The sequence below is a fragment of the Microplitis demolitor genome, chromosome 1 (assembly GCF_026212275.2).
Source record: "Microplitis demolitor isolate Queensland-Clemson2020A chromosome 1, iyMicDemo2.1a, whole genome shotgun sequence".
Lineage (NCBI taxonomy): Eukaryota > Metazoa > Arthropoda > Insecta > Hymenoptera > Braconidae > Microplitis > Microplitis demolitor.
The window spans coordinates 1,041,178-1,062,532 of record NC_068545.1 but is presented as its reverse complement, the minus strand read 5'-3'; the positions used below and the strand labels follow the sequence as shown (position 1 = coordinate 1,062,532).

General features: G+C 30.8%; 2 protein-coding genes and 2 long non-coding RNA genes across 5 annotated transcripts in view; 1 reads left to right on the top strand and 3 right to left on the bottom strand.

The window, feature by feature from the left end:
- The window catches only part of LOC103569783 (potassium channel subfamily T member 2), a 60,318-nt gene extending 39,822 nt beyond the window's left edge, over nucleotides 1-20,496 (top strand). Inside the window, exons 9-23 of the mRNA XM_053741969.1 lie at nucleotides 2,055-2,219; nucleotides 2,396-2,814; nucleotides 3,789-4,015; nucleotides 4,220-4,783; nucleotides 6,201-6,362; nucleotides 6,648-6,801; nucleotides 7,742-7,750; nucleotides 12,043-12,148; nucleotides 12,359-12,486; nucleotides 13,438-13,689; nucleotides 13,788-13,959; nucleotides 15,225-15,410; nucleotides 15,504-15,635; nucleotides 16,846-16,959; nucleotides 18,493-20,496. Of these exons, the coding sequence (XP_053597944.1) occupies nucleotides 2,055-2,219; nucleotides 2,396-2,814; nucleotides 3,789-4,015; nucleotides 4,220-4,783; nucleotides 6,201-6,362; nucleotides 6,648-6,801; nucleotides 7,742-7,750; nucleotides 12,043-12,148; nucleotides 12,359-12,486; nucleotides 13,438-13,689; nucleotides 13,788-13,959; nucleotides 15,225-15,410; nucleotides 15,504-15,635; nucleotides 16,846-16,959; nucleotides 18,493-19,422 (3,720 nt within the window). The 3' untranslated portion in view covers nucleotides 19,423-20,496. The remainder of the gene's footprint in view (nucleotides 1-2,054; nucleotides 2,220-2,395; nucleotides 2,815-3,788; nucleotides 4,016-4,219; nucleotides 4,784-6,200; nucleotides 6,363-6,647; nucleotides 6,802-7,741; nucleotides 7,751-12,042; nucleotides 12,149-12,358; nucleotides 12,487-13,437; nucleotides 13,690-13,787; nucleotides 13,960-15,224; nucleotides 15,411-15,503; nucleotides 15,636-16,845; nucleotides 16,960-18,492) is intronic.
- LOC103569776 (uncharacterized) lies at nucleotides 1,690-2,114 on the bottom strand. Of its 2 annotated transcripts, XR_548941.3 has the most exons (3): nucleotides 2,023-2,114; nucleotides 1,817-1,937; nucleotides 1,690-1,733 (listed from the first exon to the last, which is right to left on the bottom strand). It is a non-coding gene; the product is annotated as an uncharacterized LOC103569776 (long non-coding RNA). The 2 variants fall into 2 exon arrangements; XR_548940.3 differs by having other exon boundaries at nucleotides 1,690-1,937.
- Nucleotides 5,438-7,149, bottom strand: LOC128668636 (uncharacterized). The gene is made up of 2 exons (XR_008404287.1): nucleotides 6,711-7,149; nucleotides 5,438-6,338 (listed from the first exon to the last, which is right to left on the bottom strand). It is a non-coding gene; the product is annotated as an uncharacterized LOC128668636 (long non-coding RNA).
- On the bottom strand, nucleotides 9,015-11,690 carry LOC128668632 (uncharacterized). Its single transcript, XM_053741960.1, has 4 exons — nucleotides 11,538-11,690; nucleotides 11,104-11,378; nucleotides 10,200-10,481; nucleotides 9,015-9,867 (listed from the first exon to the last, which is right to left on the bottom strand). The coding sequence occupies exons 1-4, from the start codon at nucleotides 11,644-11,646 to the stop codon at nucleotides 9,073-9,075; spliced, it is 1,461 nt and encodes a 486-aa protein (XP_053597935.1). The 5' UTR covers nucleotides 11,647-11,690; the 3' UTR covers nucleotides 9,015-9,072.
- Nucleotides 20,497-21,355: the final 859 nt, after the last annotated feature.

Genomic DNA, 21,355 nt, shown 5'->3' with positions numbered 1-21,355 from the left:
AAACAGTATTATTAAAAAAAGTTATCTTTTTATAACGCTCTTACCTTTTGTATAATTTTTTTTTTTTCAAACGAAATAAAATATAAACCCGGTAATTTTATGAAAAGAATTAGGGTAAAGCATACAAAGAGTGTGCCAGAACAAATTATTAGCGAAGCGTTTTAAATATTTTAAAGCTCCCGTGAATATTTTATCATTTCGTCTGTAGCTCGTGAGAATTCGGAGATCTAGGTACGTAGATATCATACATATATATATTATTGCACATGTATATGTATGAGAATGAATAGAAAAAGAGTGAGAAAGAGGACTGACGGATGGCCCAGTGCTGCTGTAGATATAGAGCAAAAAGCAACGTTGTGTGCGAGTGCAATTCTGTCGACACTGCGTCCAATCTGTCGGTTATTCCGAGTTACCAAGGGGTGACAGTACTCATTGGTGCCAACTATAATACGTTTAGTCTCAATGTGTTCTACAAATCGCCGTTTAATTAACTGTATCTGATCATGTTACTTTTTTTTTATTTTATTATATATTTTTATTTCAACCCTTACTAATTTCTTTTTTAAAAATTATCGATTTATTTTTCATTGGTAGTTAGACATACCACGAGGCTTGAACCTGGATACTTATTCATACACTGTAAAAAGAGCGGTGTTAAAATAACGGTGTTAAATCTAAGGGGGGACCCCAAAACTTTCATGATCTTGAAGCGAGCAGACAATTGGTAATTTTCGGACTTTTTTTTTCAACAAATAAATTATAAAAAAAAAAAAACTAAAAATATGCACATGTAGAAAATTTTAAAAACTACAGGTGCATATTTTTCAAATGTTTTTTTTTTTATAATTTACTATTTTTTAACAAATCCAAAAATTATTAGACGTGGGTTAACTTCAGTATTATAAACTTTCAGCTGTTTTCGAGCTTAGGAAGCTTAGTTTGGATTATCTGTAGAATTGTTGAGATCCTGATCAAAATTATGGCGTCCATTGGATGCTTGAAGGACTTGGGGTTATCAGACAAGTCTTCTGGAAGAACTCTAACCCATAGAAGTGAAGAAAAAAATTTTTTCTATCGATACCAAGCCCCGAGTCTAGATTTTCGATCGATTTTCTAAAAAATTTCTCAGACGGCGATCCTAAAGTTAAATATTTTGACACCAGAAAATTTTTTAACACCGCTTTAGGTGTTGAAATTTAACACCTACACCACGTAGACTTACCCCGGTTTTTTTCAGTGCAAAATGTAATCTGGTGATTACAAACTAAGTAGTACCGCAATTTTTTCATTTTTAATGGAAAATATTATTCAAATATTTTTGTTAATCACAACTGAAAGTAGAATTTGATGAAAAAATTATTTTATTCATATGAACTTTGTGGTTTTAAAGTTAAATGGCTTATGAACTTTATATGAAATCTATTTTTAACTCATCGTATATTCCGAGTGATAACTTTAGAGGCCATATTATTTTTAGTTAATCCAAATTTTTTTTTTATTAATTCCCAACACTAATTCTTAAATTTTATTCGCGAATACTATCGATTAAAATTTTTTTAAAATTTCAAATTATGTAAGCCCGCGAAAATTCCCGCGCGCAATTCTGAAAAAAAAAAATTCAATTTTTTAACTTCAGATTATGAAGTCTAATTTCTATGGTTTTACAACGGAAATTAAATATTAACAGGCAGACTAAAAAGTATATTTAACATGCAGTAGCACATAATTACCTGGAACAGAATAAATTTTAAAATGTTTTTAATTAAAAACGATAAATTTAAATTAATTAAATAAAATTACAAAAGTTTGTTACTTTGAATGTCAAATATTTGACATTCAGTACATCGTAATTTGTACATTAGCATTAAAATTTTAACACACCGTCGTTTTTACATGAGTTTTTTACTGCCGGAACTGCATAACCATAACCAGAGCTAAAAAATAATAAAAAACGAACAGTTATTTTGTTCTGCCAGTAATAATTTATTTAAAAATATATACATATATATATATATATACCTTATAAAGTTAATGCTCATTTATATTAACAGTTCGAACAATTGGCATTTACTTGGATGGAGCGACAGAAACTCGGGGGATCATATTCGTCACACCGGGCGCAAAATGAAAAACATGTTGTAGTTTGCAGTACGACTTTGCAAGCAGACACCATAATGGATTTTTTGAATGAGTTTTACGCTCATCCCCTGCTTCAAGTAAGCTTTTGTAATTTAAATCCCATGATAAATTAATCATTAATTTTATACAAAAATTTAAATCTGCAAACTTCAAATTTCAAATTATTTTATGTTTCTATAAATTATTTCCTGGATTAATGAACTTCCGTTAATAATTAATGTTATTATAAGTATTTTTCTGACTCGTATTCCAGGACTACTATGTGGTTCTATTGTCACCGATGGAGCTGGACACGACAATGCGAATGATCCTCCAAGTGCCTATTTGGGCGCAGCGCGTAATTTATATTCAGGGTTCGTGTTTAAAGGACGGGGATCTTGTTAGAGCAAGAATGATGGACGCCGAGGCATGTTTCGTCCTCGCGGCACGTAATTACGCAGACAAAACAGCCGCTGACGAGCACACTATTTTGAGATCCTGGGCCGTAAAGGATTATGCGCCAAATGTACCCCAATATGTTCAGATCTTCCGTCCGGAAAATAAACTCCACGTAAAATTTGCCGAGCACGTTGTGTGTGAAGATGAATTCAAGTACGCCTTGCTGGCTAATAATTGTACTTGTCCCGGCGCTTCTACCCTCGTAACTCTCTTACTTCATACATCACGCGGACAGTAAGTATCTTTGTGCTTTTTTTTTTACATAACTGTTCTTTTATTTTTTTACAAACTTAAATATATTAAATAATTTATTAACTCGTGTTTTAACTTCACGGGGACAACTGCGCTGTATTAATTTTTATAATTTGATTCAAAATTTCGAGATGTTTAGAAGATTCAAGTTTCCTCATATAGGGCACACTTATAGTTTTTTTAAACACGTAAAATTTTTCTCGAAAGTTTTTGGGGTTTCTCCTATGAAAGGACATCATAATGGATAAAAAACGTTTATGGTGTGATGGGTTATTCCCAACAGGAGCAAAGTTACGGGCCATTCCTCATAATATTGCATAGACAGTGTCATCTGCCCGTATCTGCCCGACGTCGATTACTCAAAAAATAAATTATTCCTAGGACTTTTTATGGCTTTTCCTACTAGAGGACATCATAATGAACAAAAAACGTTTATGGTGTGATGGGTTATTCCCAACAGGAGCAAAGTTACGGGCCATTCCTCATAATATTGCATAGACAGTGTCATCTGCCCGTATCTGCCCGATGTCGATTTCTTAAAAAATAAATTATTCCCGGGACTTTTTATGGCTTTTCCTACTAGAGGGCATCATAATGAACAAAAAACGTTTATGGTGTGATGGGTTATTCCAAACAGGAGCAAAGTTACGGGCTGCTCTTTATAGAAAATGTCATCCTTATCTATCTTCATTCATTCTCATTTATCTTAATATGCATCTGAATACGAAAAATAGATTTTTCTCAGAACTTTTTCGGATTTCTTTCACTAGAAGACATCATAATGAACAAAAAAATTTTATATTGTGCTGAGTTATTCCTACCAGAAAAAAAGTTATGATTCCGTTTTCTGAACTTTCGTTTCCTTATATACTGCAACCACAAAATATAAATAAAAATCCTTACGCCAGTTATTTTTTTCACATAAAATAATGAATAAATTATCTAATATAAAATAGAGAAGGACAGCAGTCGCAAGAAGAATGGCACCGCCTGTACGGAAAATGTTCCGGCAACGAAATCTACCACATAACACTCGGGGATTCCCGTTTCTTCGGCGAGTACGAGGGTAAATCATTTACCTACGCGTCATTTCACAGTCACCGTAAATATGGAGTAGCTCTCGTGGCAGTGAGACCCGCCGAGCTGCCAGAATTTTACGAGGACACTATTCTCTTGAATCCCGGTAAGCTCTGTCTTATCATCTTGTAATATTTAACATAATAAAAATTCATTCTTTATCATTTCCCATTCCAATCTCGTCTGCATCTTCAAAAAATTAAACATTATTCAAAATCTTTTATTCATAATTTACTTATCGTCACTAGACTCAAGACATTTTGCATCACCACTGAAAAAAAAGTCATAAATAATAATTTGAATTTTCAAGGACCAAGACACATAATGAAAAAAACAGACACGTGTTACTACATGAGCATAACAAAAGAAGAAAACTCAGCATTTGTGGTGGCAAATCACCAGACGGGAACCGGCGCCACAGAACCCTCCCATGTAGTAGTCGAGAGCAAGACTGATGGATCAGCTGCGGGTGGAAATGCTTCTAGTGCAACAGCTGGTGCTGGTACTGCTGGAGGCGGGACTGGAGGGACCTTGAGCACTGGAAGTACGCCGGGAGTTGGGACCACAATGACGTCAATAGTCACACCGACGACGACGCTGTCGGGAAACGTTGCGGCAGCCACCGCAGCTTCTGGAGGGAACGGTACAATAGGCATCGGTGTCACTCAACACCTGAGATATACGAATGGTTTTAAAGTACCGTGTGATGCGACACGTGCTATTGTTAACAATGAGAATGGCGAATCGGTGTCTCCGGGCAAACCACGTACTCACGTACCCCCGCCCGGGGCACCGCCGCCACCTCAAGTTATCTTGCAGGTTCCTAGCACGCCCACACCTCGACATCACAACCTACTCGCATCCGATTTTCACCGTGAGTGTCGCATGCGCCTGGCTTTTTTTTTTTTATTTTATTTTTGCTATTTATTTTTTTTTTTTTTTTTCCTTTTGTTACTGAGTTTTTTTTTTTATTTTTTTACGATAAAAGCATCAAATTTAATTACCATCGTTATTTTTTTAAAGGCCATAAAAATATTGATAAAAAAAAAATATTTTATTTGTTTTAAATCATTGAAGGTTAAAAAAACGTATTTTTTATTTTAGATCTAGTTTTTTGGAAAATTATTTGAATTTTTTTTTAAATTGAAAATTTCACTGTCGGACTATTGATGCTTCTATACTACTTATTATTATTATTATTTTTTTTTTAATTTAAATTATTTTTATTTTAAAATAAAAGCACAATATTCTTTTACTTTTAATTTTTATTAATTTAAACTCTTGTACAGTTGTCTGTTATACGCACAACAAAATTCCTGTTCGTGTTCCCAGAATTTCAAACTATTTCTAAATTTTAAAAAATTCAAAACTTACTGAAGTCGAAATTTTTTAATCAAATTACTTTAGACAATCGTAAAAATTTACTGAGATTTTTAAAAATAAATAAAAATTTTAATTAATTAATTCAAAATTAAACTTCAGTAAGTCGTCAAAAAAATTTATAATCAGCAAACAAAAAATCCACCCATTAAATGAACTAACTGTGCTTTTATTAATGACTTTTTTTTATTTATTATTATTATTATTTAATTTAAAAAAAAATCAATAAATATTTATTTTTATATTTTTAATTAACATTTACAAAATAATATTTTTTTGTTATTTTGCTTATGGCATTCGCAATATCGCGCTTGTAACCAGGTTTATTACCGAATGCATATAAAAACTTTATTCCATCGTGAACAAAAAAAAAATGAAAAACATTCGTAGGTACTATAGAGAAGCTTGTTTAGTTTAAATGTGATTGATTTAGACTTCGATGCTCAGTTACAATAAAAAAAAAAAATAATTAGTTTTGATGCCACTGGTGATAAAAAAATTTAAATTCCGCATGCGGCTTATCGCTAAAATTTAAAAAAAATTACGAGCTTATTTATTGGCTTGTTAATTGTTTGCTTAAATTTAATTGGATACTGCTTTTGATGTTCTAATTATCTCTGGTAAAAGTCTTTGAATAACTTTAATTGCTTACCCTGTTCCTCATTACGATGGCCGATTGCTGTTGATAAATTAAAAATTTTTTTAGATAATTAATTAGATTTAGATTTAAATTTAAATTCAAATTTAAATACTTTTCCCGCTTCGAAATAAATAAATTCTTTAGACTTTTTAAATTAATGTAAGGTCTTAAATTATTATTATTATTATTAATTTTTAATTATTAATAATAATTGTAATAATAATTAATGGATTAATATAAAATAACACAAAATAAATATTAATATTTGTAGCGACATACTTGGACCCATCAAATCTATCTGATTCACGGCCATGTTTGCGCGAAAGTGGATCAACTCCACAAACTCCAATCACAGGAAATCATCTTGACGTCCCACGTGCTATGGATCCTAATCCTCATCTACTGAGCCCTGAAATTCTCATGCAAAGAAGAGGTTAATTAATAAAAATTAATTATTTATATCCAGTACACATTTTTTTTTAATATCCACTTGCTCAATGAAAAATTTAAAAAATTCAACAATTTGAGGTCCAAGCTCTAGTTCCCGCCCTTGGCTAATCATGCAACCCATCGCGTTCACTTGGAACCAATCTACCAAAACTTAACTGTCTACTTTGTAAACTTTACTGCTAGTCCAAGCGGTAGAGTTTCATTTAAATAATTTAAGTTCTCCAGCTTTTCGGTGTTAAAAAATTTATTAAAATTTGAAATAATTTAGGGAGCAGACGTCCGAGTATTTTACCAGTCCCAGATATGCTGACTGGTTCAACACTTCACCTACCGGGTCAAGAGTCACTTGACCACGAGGCCGACGAGTCTGAAGACGAGATGGACGATGACGTGCCATGGAGATCGCCCAGCGAAAAAATAGCGTAAGTACTTTAGCTCTATTCCTCACTGAAGTAAAACATTCACTGGAGTTATTACTATAATAAATAAATAAAAATACTTTTATCTTGTCACATGCACTCGATATAGCATATCAATTTTATATTCTCTATATTTTGTTATTATATATATTATATATACATATAAATAGCACTAGTACATGCAACCGCTGAGTTTTATTTAAATGCACTCTAGAGGAAATATAATTTTTAATATTTTTCATTTTATTTTGAGATTAATTTTAACAATAAAATATTTATTGCTTTAGTCTGTACAGTATCAAGTAAGAAAAAAAAAGAAAAATTTTATTTTTCAAATACTAAAAGTCGTGATAAAAAAAAAAAAAAAAAAGTATTATTTCTTGTAAACTTGATCGTAAAAATAATCTCAATGTACAGTTGTTACGAGATCTCTTTTGCTTTATTACGTCATAAAAAAATGAAATAAATTCACGTCCGGGCTAAAATGTTTTTATCAAAAAAAAAAAAAAAAAAAAAAAAAAAACAAAAAAAAAACTAAATCAATTAATTTTTCAAATTGAAATATTTTTTTATTTCTATCAAATTTCATAAATCGTAGACATTTTTTTTTTTTTTTTTTTTTTTTTTAAATAAATAAAATAATTTATCGCCTGAAATTGATTTTGTGTAGAAAAAATTTTTAAATTACTAAAAAAAAAAAAAAAAAAGTTAAATCGATAGTCAATGTTTGTTCTGTTGTGTTAATCGATATATATATAGATAGATATATATAAAAAAAAAATATATACTAACGTGGTATCATTGCACTGGCATACGATGGTTTCCTGCCTGACACCCTATACCCTCACTGTGGATGTACGTGTTTGATGTCTTCCCTCGTAACAATTTTGTGCACACTTCGCATTGCTGCACTTCACGCCTCGACACAATCCCCGGTCCACAGCTTCAAGGGGTGAGTTTATGCACCGAGGTGCCAAAAAAACAACCATACAAATAAAATTCAAAGAAAACATCAATTAAACTTGGCTCATTAAAATATTATTTTATTCACAAATTCGATTATTAAAATTTACCGAATATCATTACCGCTTGTTAATTAACAATTAATTGGGCTGTTGAATGAATTTAATAATTCGGAATTTATAAAATATAACAAATTATTAATTGGATGGGTAATTGACAGAAAAATCAGCTGATAAATTTTGTCGATGGTATTAATATTAAATTACTTATAAATATTATTATTAAATTGCATGTGTGCTGCTCATTTCATCCACGAAAATTATGCGAATTCAATATATATATTATTTGTACGCATATATATAATGAAGCATCGTGTTTAATATATAGAGTACAAAGTTGTGCATGCTAAATAAATTTATTGTGTATCGTGCATTCAACAAGCTTGCAATCAAATTAACAGTCTTCAGCATACGCTTTATGGTATTATAATTATCACAATAACAATCACTTCGTTGATAATTAATATTCTGGAATTTTTAATTATCTTTTGTTAATATAAATATACTTACCAAAAAATTAACGGAGAGACACCACAGTGAAATTCATTCGTAAAGAAAGTTTATTTTAGTTTCAAGACTACGAATCGGAGTGAATGGGTCACTTTCATTCAAACGAAATCTAAATTACTCTGAAATCACTCCGCTGCAAAAACAACCCCGTAAACGGAGTGATTTTTTTAAAACTCCGGATGTAGTTTTGTTTCAATTCAATTCTATTTTAAATAGCGGAAGGGGGAGGCAAAATAGCCCCCTTAGGAAAACAGAACAAATTTTTAGTAGTTGTTGTTTTACTTCTTTCTCCCTTACCATGTTTTTGGTCTCAATATTCCGCGTCTGTTGAAAATTTAAAATCTTCAAACGGGGCAGTATGGGCCCTCCAAAAAAAGTTCTAGTATTTAATTTTTTTTACCTCTGTTACTTTTTCGAGTCTTCTGCCATGTATTCGTAATTAATATGCTCAAAAAATAAAAAATTAAAATTTGGGACAGAATGGACCCTATAATAAATCCATTAAAATTCGGCTATTAGTAGTATGTTACACATCAAGGGAGAAAAGTAGAACATTCTAAACCGAGTGTATGACTACCCGAGCCGAAGGTAAAGCTGGAAAACACTCAAATGGGGATGTTCTTGTGGTTTTTTGAATATTTCAATAAAATAGATTAGAAATTTTGGTAATAAATTTCAAAAAAGTAAGTTTTCATAAAAAAATTTATTTTTCCAAAAATTCAAAAAAATTTTTAGTTGAAAGTTAAAAAATAATAACATCATTAATGGCATCATCAATTTCACTAGAAGATACTGGTAAATAAATAAAGACATTAAATAAACCAAGTGAACCGATGATAGTAAAAATTGTAAAAGCACTGTAAGTACTATTGCCAAAATTCAAAAGTTCAAAAAGACATTGATTTACAATGGTGATAAGATACAATCCGGAAATACATAATCCAATGATAATACTCCGGGCGCGATTTGAAAAATCTCCCGCTCCTTCCATTATTAACGGCAGAACAGGCGTAATGCCCAGCGAATACGAACAGCAGTACAAAAATATAATAATGAATGGAAATATTCTAGTGTTGGCTGTGAATATTTTGTCATCAAATTTATTGAAAACTGTATCAATCGCAAACATAAAGCAGCTGAAACTCAGTCCGCTTATTGATATTATAATCACTCGTTTCTTGCCTATTTTATTAGCCAAATATATGAAAAGTACTATCGAAATAATGTCCAAAAACGCTAGTAACATGTTACCGAAATATGGAAAAATGTTTTCAATGAAATTTGTCGTGAATTGTTCTAACGCGTAACTGCCGATTAGTTGGGTTAAAAATAGAATAAACATTATCCATCTTACCCATGGGCGGGATTTTATGCCCATGAATGCTAGTGACAGATATTTACCATCGTAGATCGATGATGAAAGTGACAATTGAGATTTTGATTTAAAAGAATCCTCCATTATTTTGAATTCGTTGTCAACTTGTAAATATTTTTTGACGCCTCTCAGTTTTTTTAGTGCGATTTTCGCTTCTAACGTCTGAAAATTTTTTTTAACGGTAACACAAAATATCTAAATTATTTATTTTATTCATAATTATTTGAACAAAAAAATTTTGAAAATTAATTATTAGACCCGCGAGCTAAAGTAAAAAAAAATTATATTACTAACGATACGTTGTTCGGAAAAAAAACGCGAATTAAATGTACAAAAAAAAAAAATAAAATAAATGAGAAAGGATGCGATGTAAAAAACGAATAAGAGACTAAAAACCTCCGAGCGATCCTGCATCTGATAATGCAGTCTGTCAAAATTTTCAATAGTTTTTTCGCGTTACAAAAAATGACTTATATATAGATAAATAATTTTACCTTTCCATGTTGATAAAGTAAAAACGGGGATTCGATCATAAGAAAACTTGCAGAAAAAATAAATCCAGATGTAAACAGACATATTATTAATGGAACTAATCTGTTATGTATGTACACGGATAAGGAGGTGCCGAAAAAAATTCCCGAGTATGCAAAAAATGCAACTAATGTGCCGACTGTACTCCGCATACTTGGTGAGGTTATTTCGGTAATGTAAATAGCTGTCGTCACTGCGAATGTTCCTGTTGACAGCCCACCGATCGCAGTTCCAAGCATATAAAACTGAAATTCAAAAGTTTAAATTAAACTATAATTAAATCCCACAGGTAATTTGAGTTTCACACTACTTTTTTTTCTTTTTATAGTGGACTCAAATCGTGTTAGTGTTCATCCAAATGTCAATTTCAACATAATTTTCATAACAATAGTTCATTCATATTGAAAAAGTATGATAGATATTTTTTTGATCATTATAGATTTCATTATAGTATTCAATCATTTTTTTCTAGCAGTTCCAGTGGACCAAAATCAATTTATTATAGGTCATTTTGTTCGTACGAGTGTCTAGTTTAACATAAAATTTTTATCACTTGTCGAATATCTCATGTTCACGAAGAAAATGAAATAAATATCAGGCACTAAAATCAATATTTTGAATTTCAATGACATTCAATGAAAATTTTACAATAGATTCACTGGACTGAATTTAATTATCCTAGGTAATTTCCTCTGTCCAATTATCTACTTATACATGAAAGTCATCAACAATGCACCGTAAAAATTAATTAGTTTTCATTAAAAAAATTAATATGCAATAAAAATGTATAATAAACTGATTTTCTGTCAAACAATACTAAGTATAATAAATATATCTATATTGATATAGGAAAAAAATATAACTTACTAAATTGTCATCAGCAAAAATAAAAATAAACCAAGACATTAAATTACAACAAGCTGAAATAACGAAACAGGATTTACGCCCATAAATATCAACAAAAAAAGCCGGGAATAATGCGCCTAAACAAGATCCAATATTTAACAACAATCGCGTTGTCGATTTAATATTTTCCGCCTTAACGCAGCAAGTGCCATTTGAATATTTCGTCTCGACATAAAATGACGAAGAAATTTCTGGCCAGCCTATCGTCAGTCCGATGCACGTGGCACCTAAACAAACTTAAAAAAAAAAAAAAAAATAGTACATTGTGTGACAAGGGATGAAAAAAAACGATTTCAAACCAGGATGAATGCTGTCATCACCCACAGTCTGAAATCATGTTTCATCATGAAAAAATAATTACTTCAATAAAAAAAAGAAATAATTAAAGTACTTACTCGTAGCAATACTCGAATTAAATTTACTTTTACACGAATCAAATAATTTAATAAATTTACTAAAAAAAAAATCATTTTTCCATAGCAAAAAATTTAAAAAATAACTCATGTATTTTTTCACAGTACTATTGTGTCACTGCTATACAAATTATCATATTTATTTTATTTTTTGCACAAAAACGCGAATTATCACAAACTTAATCGCGCATTATACTTAGTTACGATTCGTAGTAACTGTTATGACGGTCATTCATTATCAGTCACTTAATTGCTAGCTAAGTATTCGAGTTTTTTTTTTATTTTTAATAAATATCTGTACAATATATTTGCTGTAATTATGCAATTATTAATACTTAATGTTATAATTGCATGCTTAATTGCTTTCTAAATAAATTTGGACAATTAATCACTTCTTTGTCTAAATTTTCTGTAAATAATTTAATTGAAAATAAAAAAAAAAAAAGTATTACTTATAATTACGGCTAATTTGAATAAAATTTTCCAGAATCGTCAAAGGATTTCCTCCAGTGTCACCATTCATTGGAGTGTCTCCGACATTATGTTATTTGCTGAAGGAAAAAAAACCACTTTGTTGTCTTCAATTAGCTCAGGTAAATTAAACAAATTCGAGTATTTAATATTTTATTTTCTTTTTGTAATTTACAAAAAGTAATTAATGGAAAAGTTTATAAAGGATTAAATAAAGAGTTGTCAGTTTTTGCTGTGGATAATTTGAATGGCTTTTATAAATATTAAATATGAAACAGCAATTAAACATTAAGAATAGAGGAAAAAAATTAATTACAACGTTTGTTGGACAGGTTTGCGAGCATTGTTCGTATAGAAATGCCAGAGAATACAATTGGCAGAATAAAACAATAATTCTAGCAGCAGATTACGCCAGCAATGGGATATATAATTTTATCATTCCCTTAAGAGCTCATTTCAGGTAAGTGATACTAAAGAAAAATCGTTTATTGTTAAATTTAAATTTTCATCGTACATTTTATACATTTATACATTATATATATACATATATATACATATAAAGGAAAATTGGGAGGAATTGTGATACTGAACAAAAAATTCACTTTTTTTCCTGATTGCGTTTAATTTGAAATTTTACTTTTATTCAAAATATATGAAAAGTTTTAAATTTCTATTGAAATGAATTTTGGAAAAATGGTACTGCTTCAAAAATTTTGATTTAAAATTAATTTTTGTGATTAGAATTTGCGAGTAAAATGTTGAAATAAAAAAATTCATCAAAATAATTTTTAATAACAAATTGTCTAAAAAAAATAATAAATCACAATTTACAACAATAAAAAAAAACAATTTCTAAGCATCCCACTCAGTTTATATATATTAATATTTATATCATAGTATACCAACAAAAAATATCAATTTTTCTTTCAAAAACCACTTTAAACAGATTTAATAAAAAAATTTCCAGCATATATACGCTCTTGAAACCAATTTTACGACCCCGCACAGTTCGTATTTTTCCCAGCGACTTTTTTATTTACATCCAAAATAAATGTACAACAGAAATCGCGCGTAACATATTTATAAAGAAAATTAAATTTTCTATGAAAAAGGTTCAAAGCTACAATCCAGTTATTTTCTCAGTTCAAAAGTTTCAGGCCACTGAAATTTAACTATCGAAAATTTAGTTTTTATTTTTATTAACTCACTTAAAAGTAAAAGCACTGACATAAATTTCATAACAAAATTTCGTACTTTCAAAAATGTCTTCCATTAGCTTTTAATTTTTTACATGGCATAGATAAAAAAAAAATATATATATATGTATATATAAGTCGTAGACGTTAATAGAATCGTAGATACTAAAATATATGTTGACTGACACCCGTATAATATATCTGTGTACTATTAGATCGAAAACTTCATTGAACCCGATCATCCTTTTGCTGGAAAGGAGACCGGAAATTGCTTTTCTTGACGCCATCTCCTATTTTCCTCTTGTCTATTGGATGCTCGGATCGATCGACTGTTTAGACGACTTGCTGCGTGCTGGTATCACACTTGCCGAAAATGTTGTCGTCGTCAACAAAGAGCTCAGCAACTCTGCCGAAGAAGACACGCTCGCCGACTGCAATACTATCGTCGCTGTGCAGACCATGTTCAAGTAAAATGACAATAACAATTTCTCAGAATAATTTTTATTACAAAATTTAAAAATCCCGCAAATAAATGATAAAAAAATAATGTTTTTATTGCACACAGATTTTTTCCAAGTATAAAGAGCATCACAGAGCTGTCTCAGTCAAGTAATATGAGATTCATGCAATTCCGAGCGCATGACAAGTACGCACTTCACCTCAGCAAAATGGAAAAGGTACTCCTCAGTGCTACTTCCGGTGACAACTACCCCGCTGAGCCTCCGATGGGCTCCCCGGTAACACGATAACACTCACTCTGACCTCTAACTACTGATTAATGATTGATGTGATTTATGAATGTGATGTATAGATTTATTATTTATGATTGACTGCTCTGACTAAATGATAAATATAATAATTGATCAATCGGTTAACTGTCATACACTGTCAAAAATCTCAGTTAATTCCAAGTGTACGGATTTTATTTAAATTTTAGAAAGGAAGTAATTATTTCCGTACTTTATGTAAAAATCTCTATTTACTCCGTATGCGGAGCGATTTTTTTCTAACTCCGGAACTTCAAGTGACGGAGTGATTTCAGATTAAAATAAAATCCGTATTCACTCCCGATTTTTTACAGTTTTTACAGTAAAATTAATACCGCTGATTTTAAAATAAAAATATATCTGCTATCTATTACTATTCACTTGCTCTATTTTATTTAATATATATTTTATGCAAGTACCAAACAGAGTGGTTTGATTGTCTGATTATTGACTGATGTAAGCACTTTGCATCATTAGATTCCATCGTCACTGTGCTTTAACCCCTGACGTCTGTTACAAAGAGCTGTCAGTAGCTATACTACTACTACTACTACTACTATTACTACCACTATCACTACTATTGCCACTGTTAGTCACTGTTCTCTAGTGACGTTTAATTAAATTGCAGTGTAATGTACAAGATCATAGTGTAAAAGCTCTTGTATCATGACCTCAGAGGGTTTCTATCCCTTAGTGTTTGCTGATTGATTATTTATATATTATAATTTTATACTTAGCATGGATTAGCTGTCTGATTTATCTTTCTTTTTTCTTATATTATTTTAACTAATTAATTATGTAGCAAAAGACAATAGATTTTTAAAATCATTAATTATCTGATTATACTAAATATTAATTATTATTTTTTCCATTATACTGACAAGGATCTTTTTAATTATCAGGATATTTTTAAGTAACTCCAAATTAATCAATAGGTCAATTTATAAATATAATAAATTTTATTATTTACATAATTTTGTGAATCGCGGTAATAAAAATTTAATTTGTCTCCACTTTGATCACTGGGTTTAATTGATCGTTTAAATTTAAAAAATTCCCGCGGTAATTTTAATTTTTAAAAAATAAATTAATAATTAGTGTAATCATGTTTAATTAAATATAAATAAAAAAAGGTCTCGATAGTCATATATATAAAGTAGAAATATATGTGATGGAGAGATCCAAAGAATAAACTAATATATACCGACAACAAGACGATTTATGTGAAATATCAGAGAGAAAAGGAGCGCGGATCGCACATATCGTACATGTTCCGTCTGCCATTTGCTGCTGGAAGTGTCTTCAGTGCATCAATGCTGGACACTCTATTGTACCAGGCTTTTGTTAAGGATTACGTGATAACATTTGTAAGACTGCTGCTTGGCGTTGATCAAGCACCCGGTTCTGGATTTCTGACCTCGGTATATTTTATATCAAATATTAAACAAAAAAATCCATTAATCATGACCATCTTCTGTACTCTACTAACTGTATTCTTGTTCTCGGTACTGAAGATGCAAATAACCAAAGACGACATGTGGATAAGAACTTACGGGCGACTTTACCAGAAGCTCTGCTCGACGACCTACGAAATTCCTATTGGGATCTACAGGACCCAGGACACTAGTCTCGCGGACACATCCAACGTAAGTAATTTACTTGACCAATTAATTAGAGCAATATAACACTGGTCGTACTTGATAGATTTTTTTATATATTTTTTTTATATATGTGCTAGTATCATGTTATCTAATTAATTATAATTAAATGGCTATTATAAGTTTACGAGAACGTTGAAAAATAATTTTGAGTGATGGCTGAGTAGCGCATGATTGTGCTCTACTGCGCTCGCTCGCTCCTATCTATCTCTTTCTGTCAATCTATAATCGTATATACTTTTATTTTTTTTTATCAGCTCAGTAATTTTTGTTTTTGCTTTTATTTAAGATTATTACATACTGTAAAAATACCGGTGCAAAAAATCGACTCGATTTAACACCACGAGATGTTAATATAAAATTTTAACACAGTAAAAAATATTTACACCGATTGCGGTGATATTTTAACACCGCTTTCGGTTTAAAATTTATCTTAATTTATTACTTCAAATTTTTCGTGTCAAAATTCGATCTCCATTAAAGTCAAAAAAAAAAAAAAATATCAACACAAGTTTATAATCTGCAGAGAGGCGCGATGATGTAATATCGTCGAACATATGTATGAGAATTCATTATTCATACGTAGAACAGATTTCTGCATCGTGATAGTGATTTAGGTGAAATAGCCAAGCCCTCATAAATCGTATGCTATCCCAGTACCTGTAGTATGAGTCCACCCGCATCGTGACAGAAAATCTACTTGTACAATTTATCAAATCGATTCACCCGTACCTATTTAACCCTACACTTTTTTCCCTCCATCATTATTTTTTTTTGCATTTTAAACTCAACTTTTATCCCGCTCTTTTATATTCAAATCTAAAACCCCATCCATCCAACATCTATTCTCCCACACGCGCCTGCACAATACACAATACTAAAATTACAAATCATTTTTCACATGATTGACAAGATGTTGGGTGATAATTAGTACAGTGTCTAGATAATTAGTGACATAGATATAGACCAGCAATAAAGAGCTTTGAGATAAATATATATATAATAGATATATGTATAAAAGAGGTTGAAAAAGTTCTAAATAAGGAGAGAATAGTTGACATGTTGACAAGATATCCTTGAGAGAAATACCCAAGATGCACATATTTCACAAAGCGAGCTGCGAGACAACACAAAAACGTTTGCTGATGACAACCAGCTTTTATAGTAAGGGTAGAATTCTTGCTTGTCCTTTTAACAGGGTGATTCAGATGCTGAGAGCGACACGGGATTTATGAAAACCTACAGGATGAAACGATCTGCCGCGGCTTCATGTCTTTCTAACTGCACTAGTCGTGATAAGGGTACATCCGCTGTGAGTAATGCATCCATTGTTTTGTCAATATTTATTTTACTATTACTATATATGTATTTATTTATTGTTATCAAGCTTTCATCAATGTACTGACTGATTTTATATATTTATTATTTATAAAATTACACGGGGCAAAATTAGTCACCATTTTTAAAATTTTAGTTTTTGCAAAAATGTGATACTGAAGATAACCGACGTCTAGTAATTTTGGGATTTTTTAAAAATGATAAATCAAAAAAAAATTTCAAAAAAATGCACATATAGCTTTTTTGATTTTCTACATGTCCATTTTTTTCTTTTTTTTTTTTTTTTTCGTAATTAATTTGTTAAAAAAAAATTCTAAAAATTTTTAACTGTCCGCTAACTTCAGAATCATGTTTTTGCGGTATCTAGGAAATAATGGGGTAAGTTGACCACCCAGGACCCACCGGGCAAATTTATTTTCTTGGACAGGAGAACTAGAACTAAATAAAACTGCGGGATAAAATTATCTATCATAAAAAAAAAATGGTAACCACCTGGGATGATCAACTTACCCCATGCTGTTCTAGACCTCGTAAATAATAGTTTTTTATGGTGTTATTTTTACCCCCTGTATCTCTTTACCGTTAATTTTAAAAATGACAAATATCTAAAAAAAAAAAAAAAAAATAAAATGATAATAATTTTTTTTGTAATTATGAATTCTCTGAAATACTTAGATAGCAAGTTTTTGTGTCTATATAAAATATTGTTGACGTGAATGTTTTATCATTACTTAACTTTTTTATGTAGAGAATATGCATGAGTAAGAGATCCATCACGCAAATTGAAAATATCGAGGAAAAAAGTTTTAAACTTTAGATTTGTTTACATTTCATGCATAAAAATTTAAACATGAATCAGTGGGCTTAATATGTATATATATATATAGCCCCCATTACCATCAAAAGTCATTTCAACATTAATATATTTATTCCAACTTTTCCACTTTTTTATCTCGTTTACTTTAAGGTCAACCACCTAGACTAATATTTTTTTAAAAAGTATTTTTTTCACTATTGAACTTTCCGACTTCAAGCTTTAATTAATTATTTAATTATTAATCACGTCAAATAATTTTTTCGAAATGCATTATCGGTTAACTATAAATAATAATCAATTAATTAATGATAAATCATGTCCTCTATGTCCCGAATCCAAGCCTAATTAACGCTGTGCTTGATGTATTGTAATTAAACCCGCTCTGTAAGCTTGTATGAATATTTTACAATTTTTAAAAATTTTAAAAACTTTAATTAAGAGAGCGCACACTTCCGGTATATCCAAAAAGTTGAATTAATTAGAGAAAAATTTTTTTCGTCAGAAGAAACAGTAATTAGTATAGAACGCTTCGCGCTTGAAGTGCGCGGGAAATTTAAAAATGATTTTGAATGCCTGTAAATGTGCGCTCTGTTAAAAAAAATTAATCAACTGATTTATTGAAAATTTAATTACTCTAGTCAAGTAAAAAAATTTCTAATTGAAAATAAAAAAAAAAAATTCTGTTTTTAGTACTCCGTAAGTCTAGCAGATGAAGCTCGTGACAACCATGCGCAGCAAATAGAACGCGCTGAGATAGCGAATCTCGTGAGGTCGCGAATGGATTCACTGAACCTGCCGACCGTCGACTACGACGACGTCTCCGAGAAACGCAACAGCCTGTCGTATGTAATAATAAACCCGAGCTGCGACTTGAAACTCGAAGAAGGCGACATTGTCTACCTGGTCCGGCCGAGTCCGTTTTCAGCTCAGAAAACCTTCGAGCGCCACAACTCGAGGCGGAAAAGCAACATAAGCTTCTGCTCGGCCCAACTGGTGGCGCAGATGTCTGCGGCCGCCGCAGGGGCGAATGCCGGTGGTGGGGGGTCTAGTCGACGGGGCTCGGGAATCGGTATGGCTAGAGCACCACCTCTCGGCAGCAGTACTAAGTCAAATTCACTCTCCTTACCGGACAGTCCCACCGTAGCCGGTGGCCTAAGGGGCCGTTCTAACTCGCTGCGTGTGGTCGATGATATACTACTGAGACGGAGCAATTCTCTCCGTCAAGGTTTTACCACACGACGAAAGAGCAGCCTAGAGGACATCGGTTTCGGTGCACTGTCCCATCCGACCAATCACAATCCCATTAAGATAGCGCTCAACGGTTCTATTGGTTTGGAGGTAACACCACCCGAGGAAGGTAGTATTGGAGCCAGTCCAGGTGCCAGTAACACAGGAATTCTCGACGTCGGTTTGCCTTCAATACCGATCATGAGTCCTGGCTATGGTTGTGGTCTTGGTGGTATGAGTGGCATGAGTGGCGGAGCTCTGGGCGCGGGTTTAGGCGGCTCACTTGGTGGTCTCTATGACCCTCCTTTACTGAGTCTGGGCCCCAAGTCCAGTGGGGGACCACGGGAACAAGCTGCTCAAGACCCCCAACATTTACAGGGAACAATCGTATGATACAACCTCATGTGGGGACGCAGACTCTCTAGTGTCGTTCGAAATAAGTGGCTGTAGCGTTCCCACATGTAGATTACTATTTACAATATAGATCACTTTTTTAGATCACGTAAGGGATTTAGTTGCCATTTTATTGTTTAGTTGCTGGTCTTGAGGTTAAGTAGGTTTGTTTCTGAACAAACACGATACGAGAGGTCTAATACAACATAACCCGGCCTGGAAGCCACTCTGCCGGTAGTTGAGAGTCCGAGAGATGGTGCTCATAACTACCCGCGTCCTGGACGACGAAAATTTTTTTACATTATCATACAACTGTAATGTAATTATTATTAATGACATTTGTAGTTTTAATAATTGATAATATTTCTACTGATTAATCTTTGAAAAATTTATCAGTAGTTTTTTTAGTCGTTTAATAAAAAAATTTATTTAGGTTGGAAATTAAATTTATTTTTTAAATTCTATAGACAATTAGTTAAAAGTTTTTTTGTGATTAATCGCTGGAAATTTTATAAAAAAATATTAATAACGTACTTATGTATATTATATGTAATAGCGCGAATTATATAATTGATAATAAATATAAATATAAATGTAAAATTATTATTATTAATATGAATAATAATAATAATTGATAAAAAATTATAGGGTAATAAATAAATATATATAATTTCATACTAGGCGAGAATGGACGGAAAATATGAATAATTGAAAATATATATATAAATATAAATATATATTCATGAATGAATATGTTTAGAATCATATCACGTGAGCCTGGAGTTTACGTCTGTCACTTTCATTAAATAAAAAAAAATAATAATAATGATTAATTATAAATTATAAACTATTCGTGTATTTGATGAAATTTTCTATCTAAATATTGAAATGTGATTAGGAATGTATATTAGTATAGTAATTAATAATTAATAAAAAAAAAAAATAACTACAATTCATAAAAAATATATAAAAATATAGAACTGCGATCAATTCATGTCATAAAATTTAAATTTTATTTTTCATTTTGATAATTATGAACAAAAAAAATTATTCAAACAATCAAATATATATGATATATTTTTAATCATTTATTAGGTTCCGCACCAATTTATTGTGACAATCTGTTCATTAAATAATTGAATAATTATATTTAAATATTGTTGATATATTATTTATAGTAAAAGTATTAAAGGTAAAAGTGCTTTAATTTTTTAATTTAAAAACATTTATTGTGATTGCCTGGAAATATTTTTTTAGGTTATTTTTATAGTTTATCAGTACAGTTATTCATAATTAATTTATTAATTAATTAGTTATTATTATAGACGAACGTTATTTTAATTGAAAATAATATTTCAGATATTTTATTTAAATAAATAATTTTATAATATATCCAATAGAATTTTTCGGATTGTATCCGACAAAATCTCTCCAGGATAACATTTCTAAAATTATTTTTCAGTCCAATCTCTGATGGCCATACTATCACTTTAAAAATTTGACATTCAGTGATTTTGATTAACTTTACAGTAAGTTTACATCAAATTCTTGCAATTGACAATGATGTCAAATTTGAGCTAAAAATTCCCCATGATTTCATACATGTATGTGGAACATACTCTATTTATTTATGACAACACCTAAAATGTGAAAAAAAACCTGAATACAATTCTAGTCATAAGTGCAGAAATCATTATAATTACATAGATTATTATAAGATCTCGTTTATAGAGATTTTATAGAGAGATTTTGTCGTGATTTTTTGTAAAGGGGATATCATGGTGGAACTGTATTCATAACCTATGATATTTTACCTCGAGTGACGGTAAAAGACAGCAATTTACAGTAATTTTTATTACCATAAATTACCGTTCTATTTAATGTATGTAATTAATTTTAATTAGTTAACATTTTGATTATTTAAAAATTTATA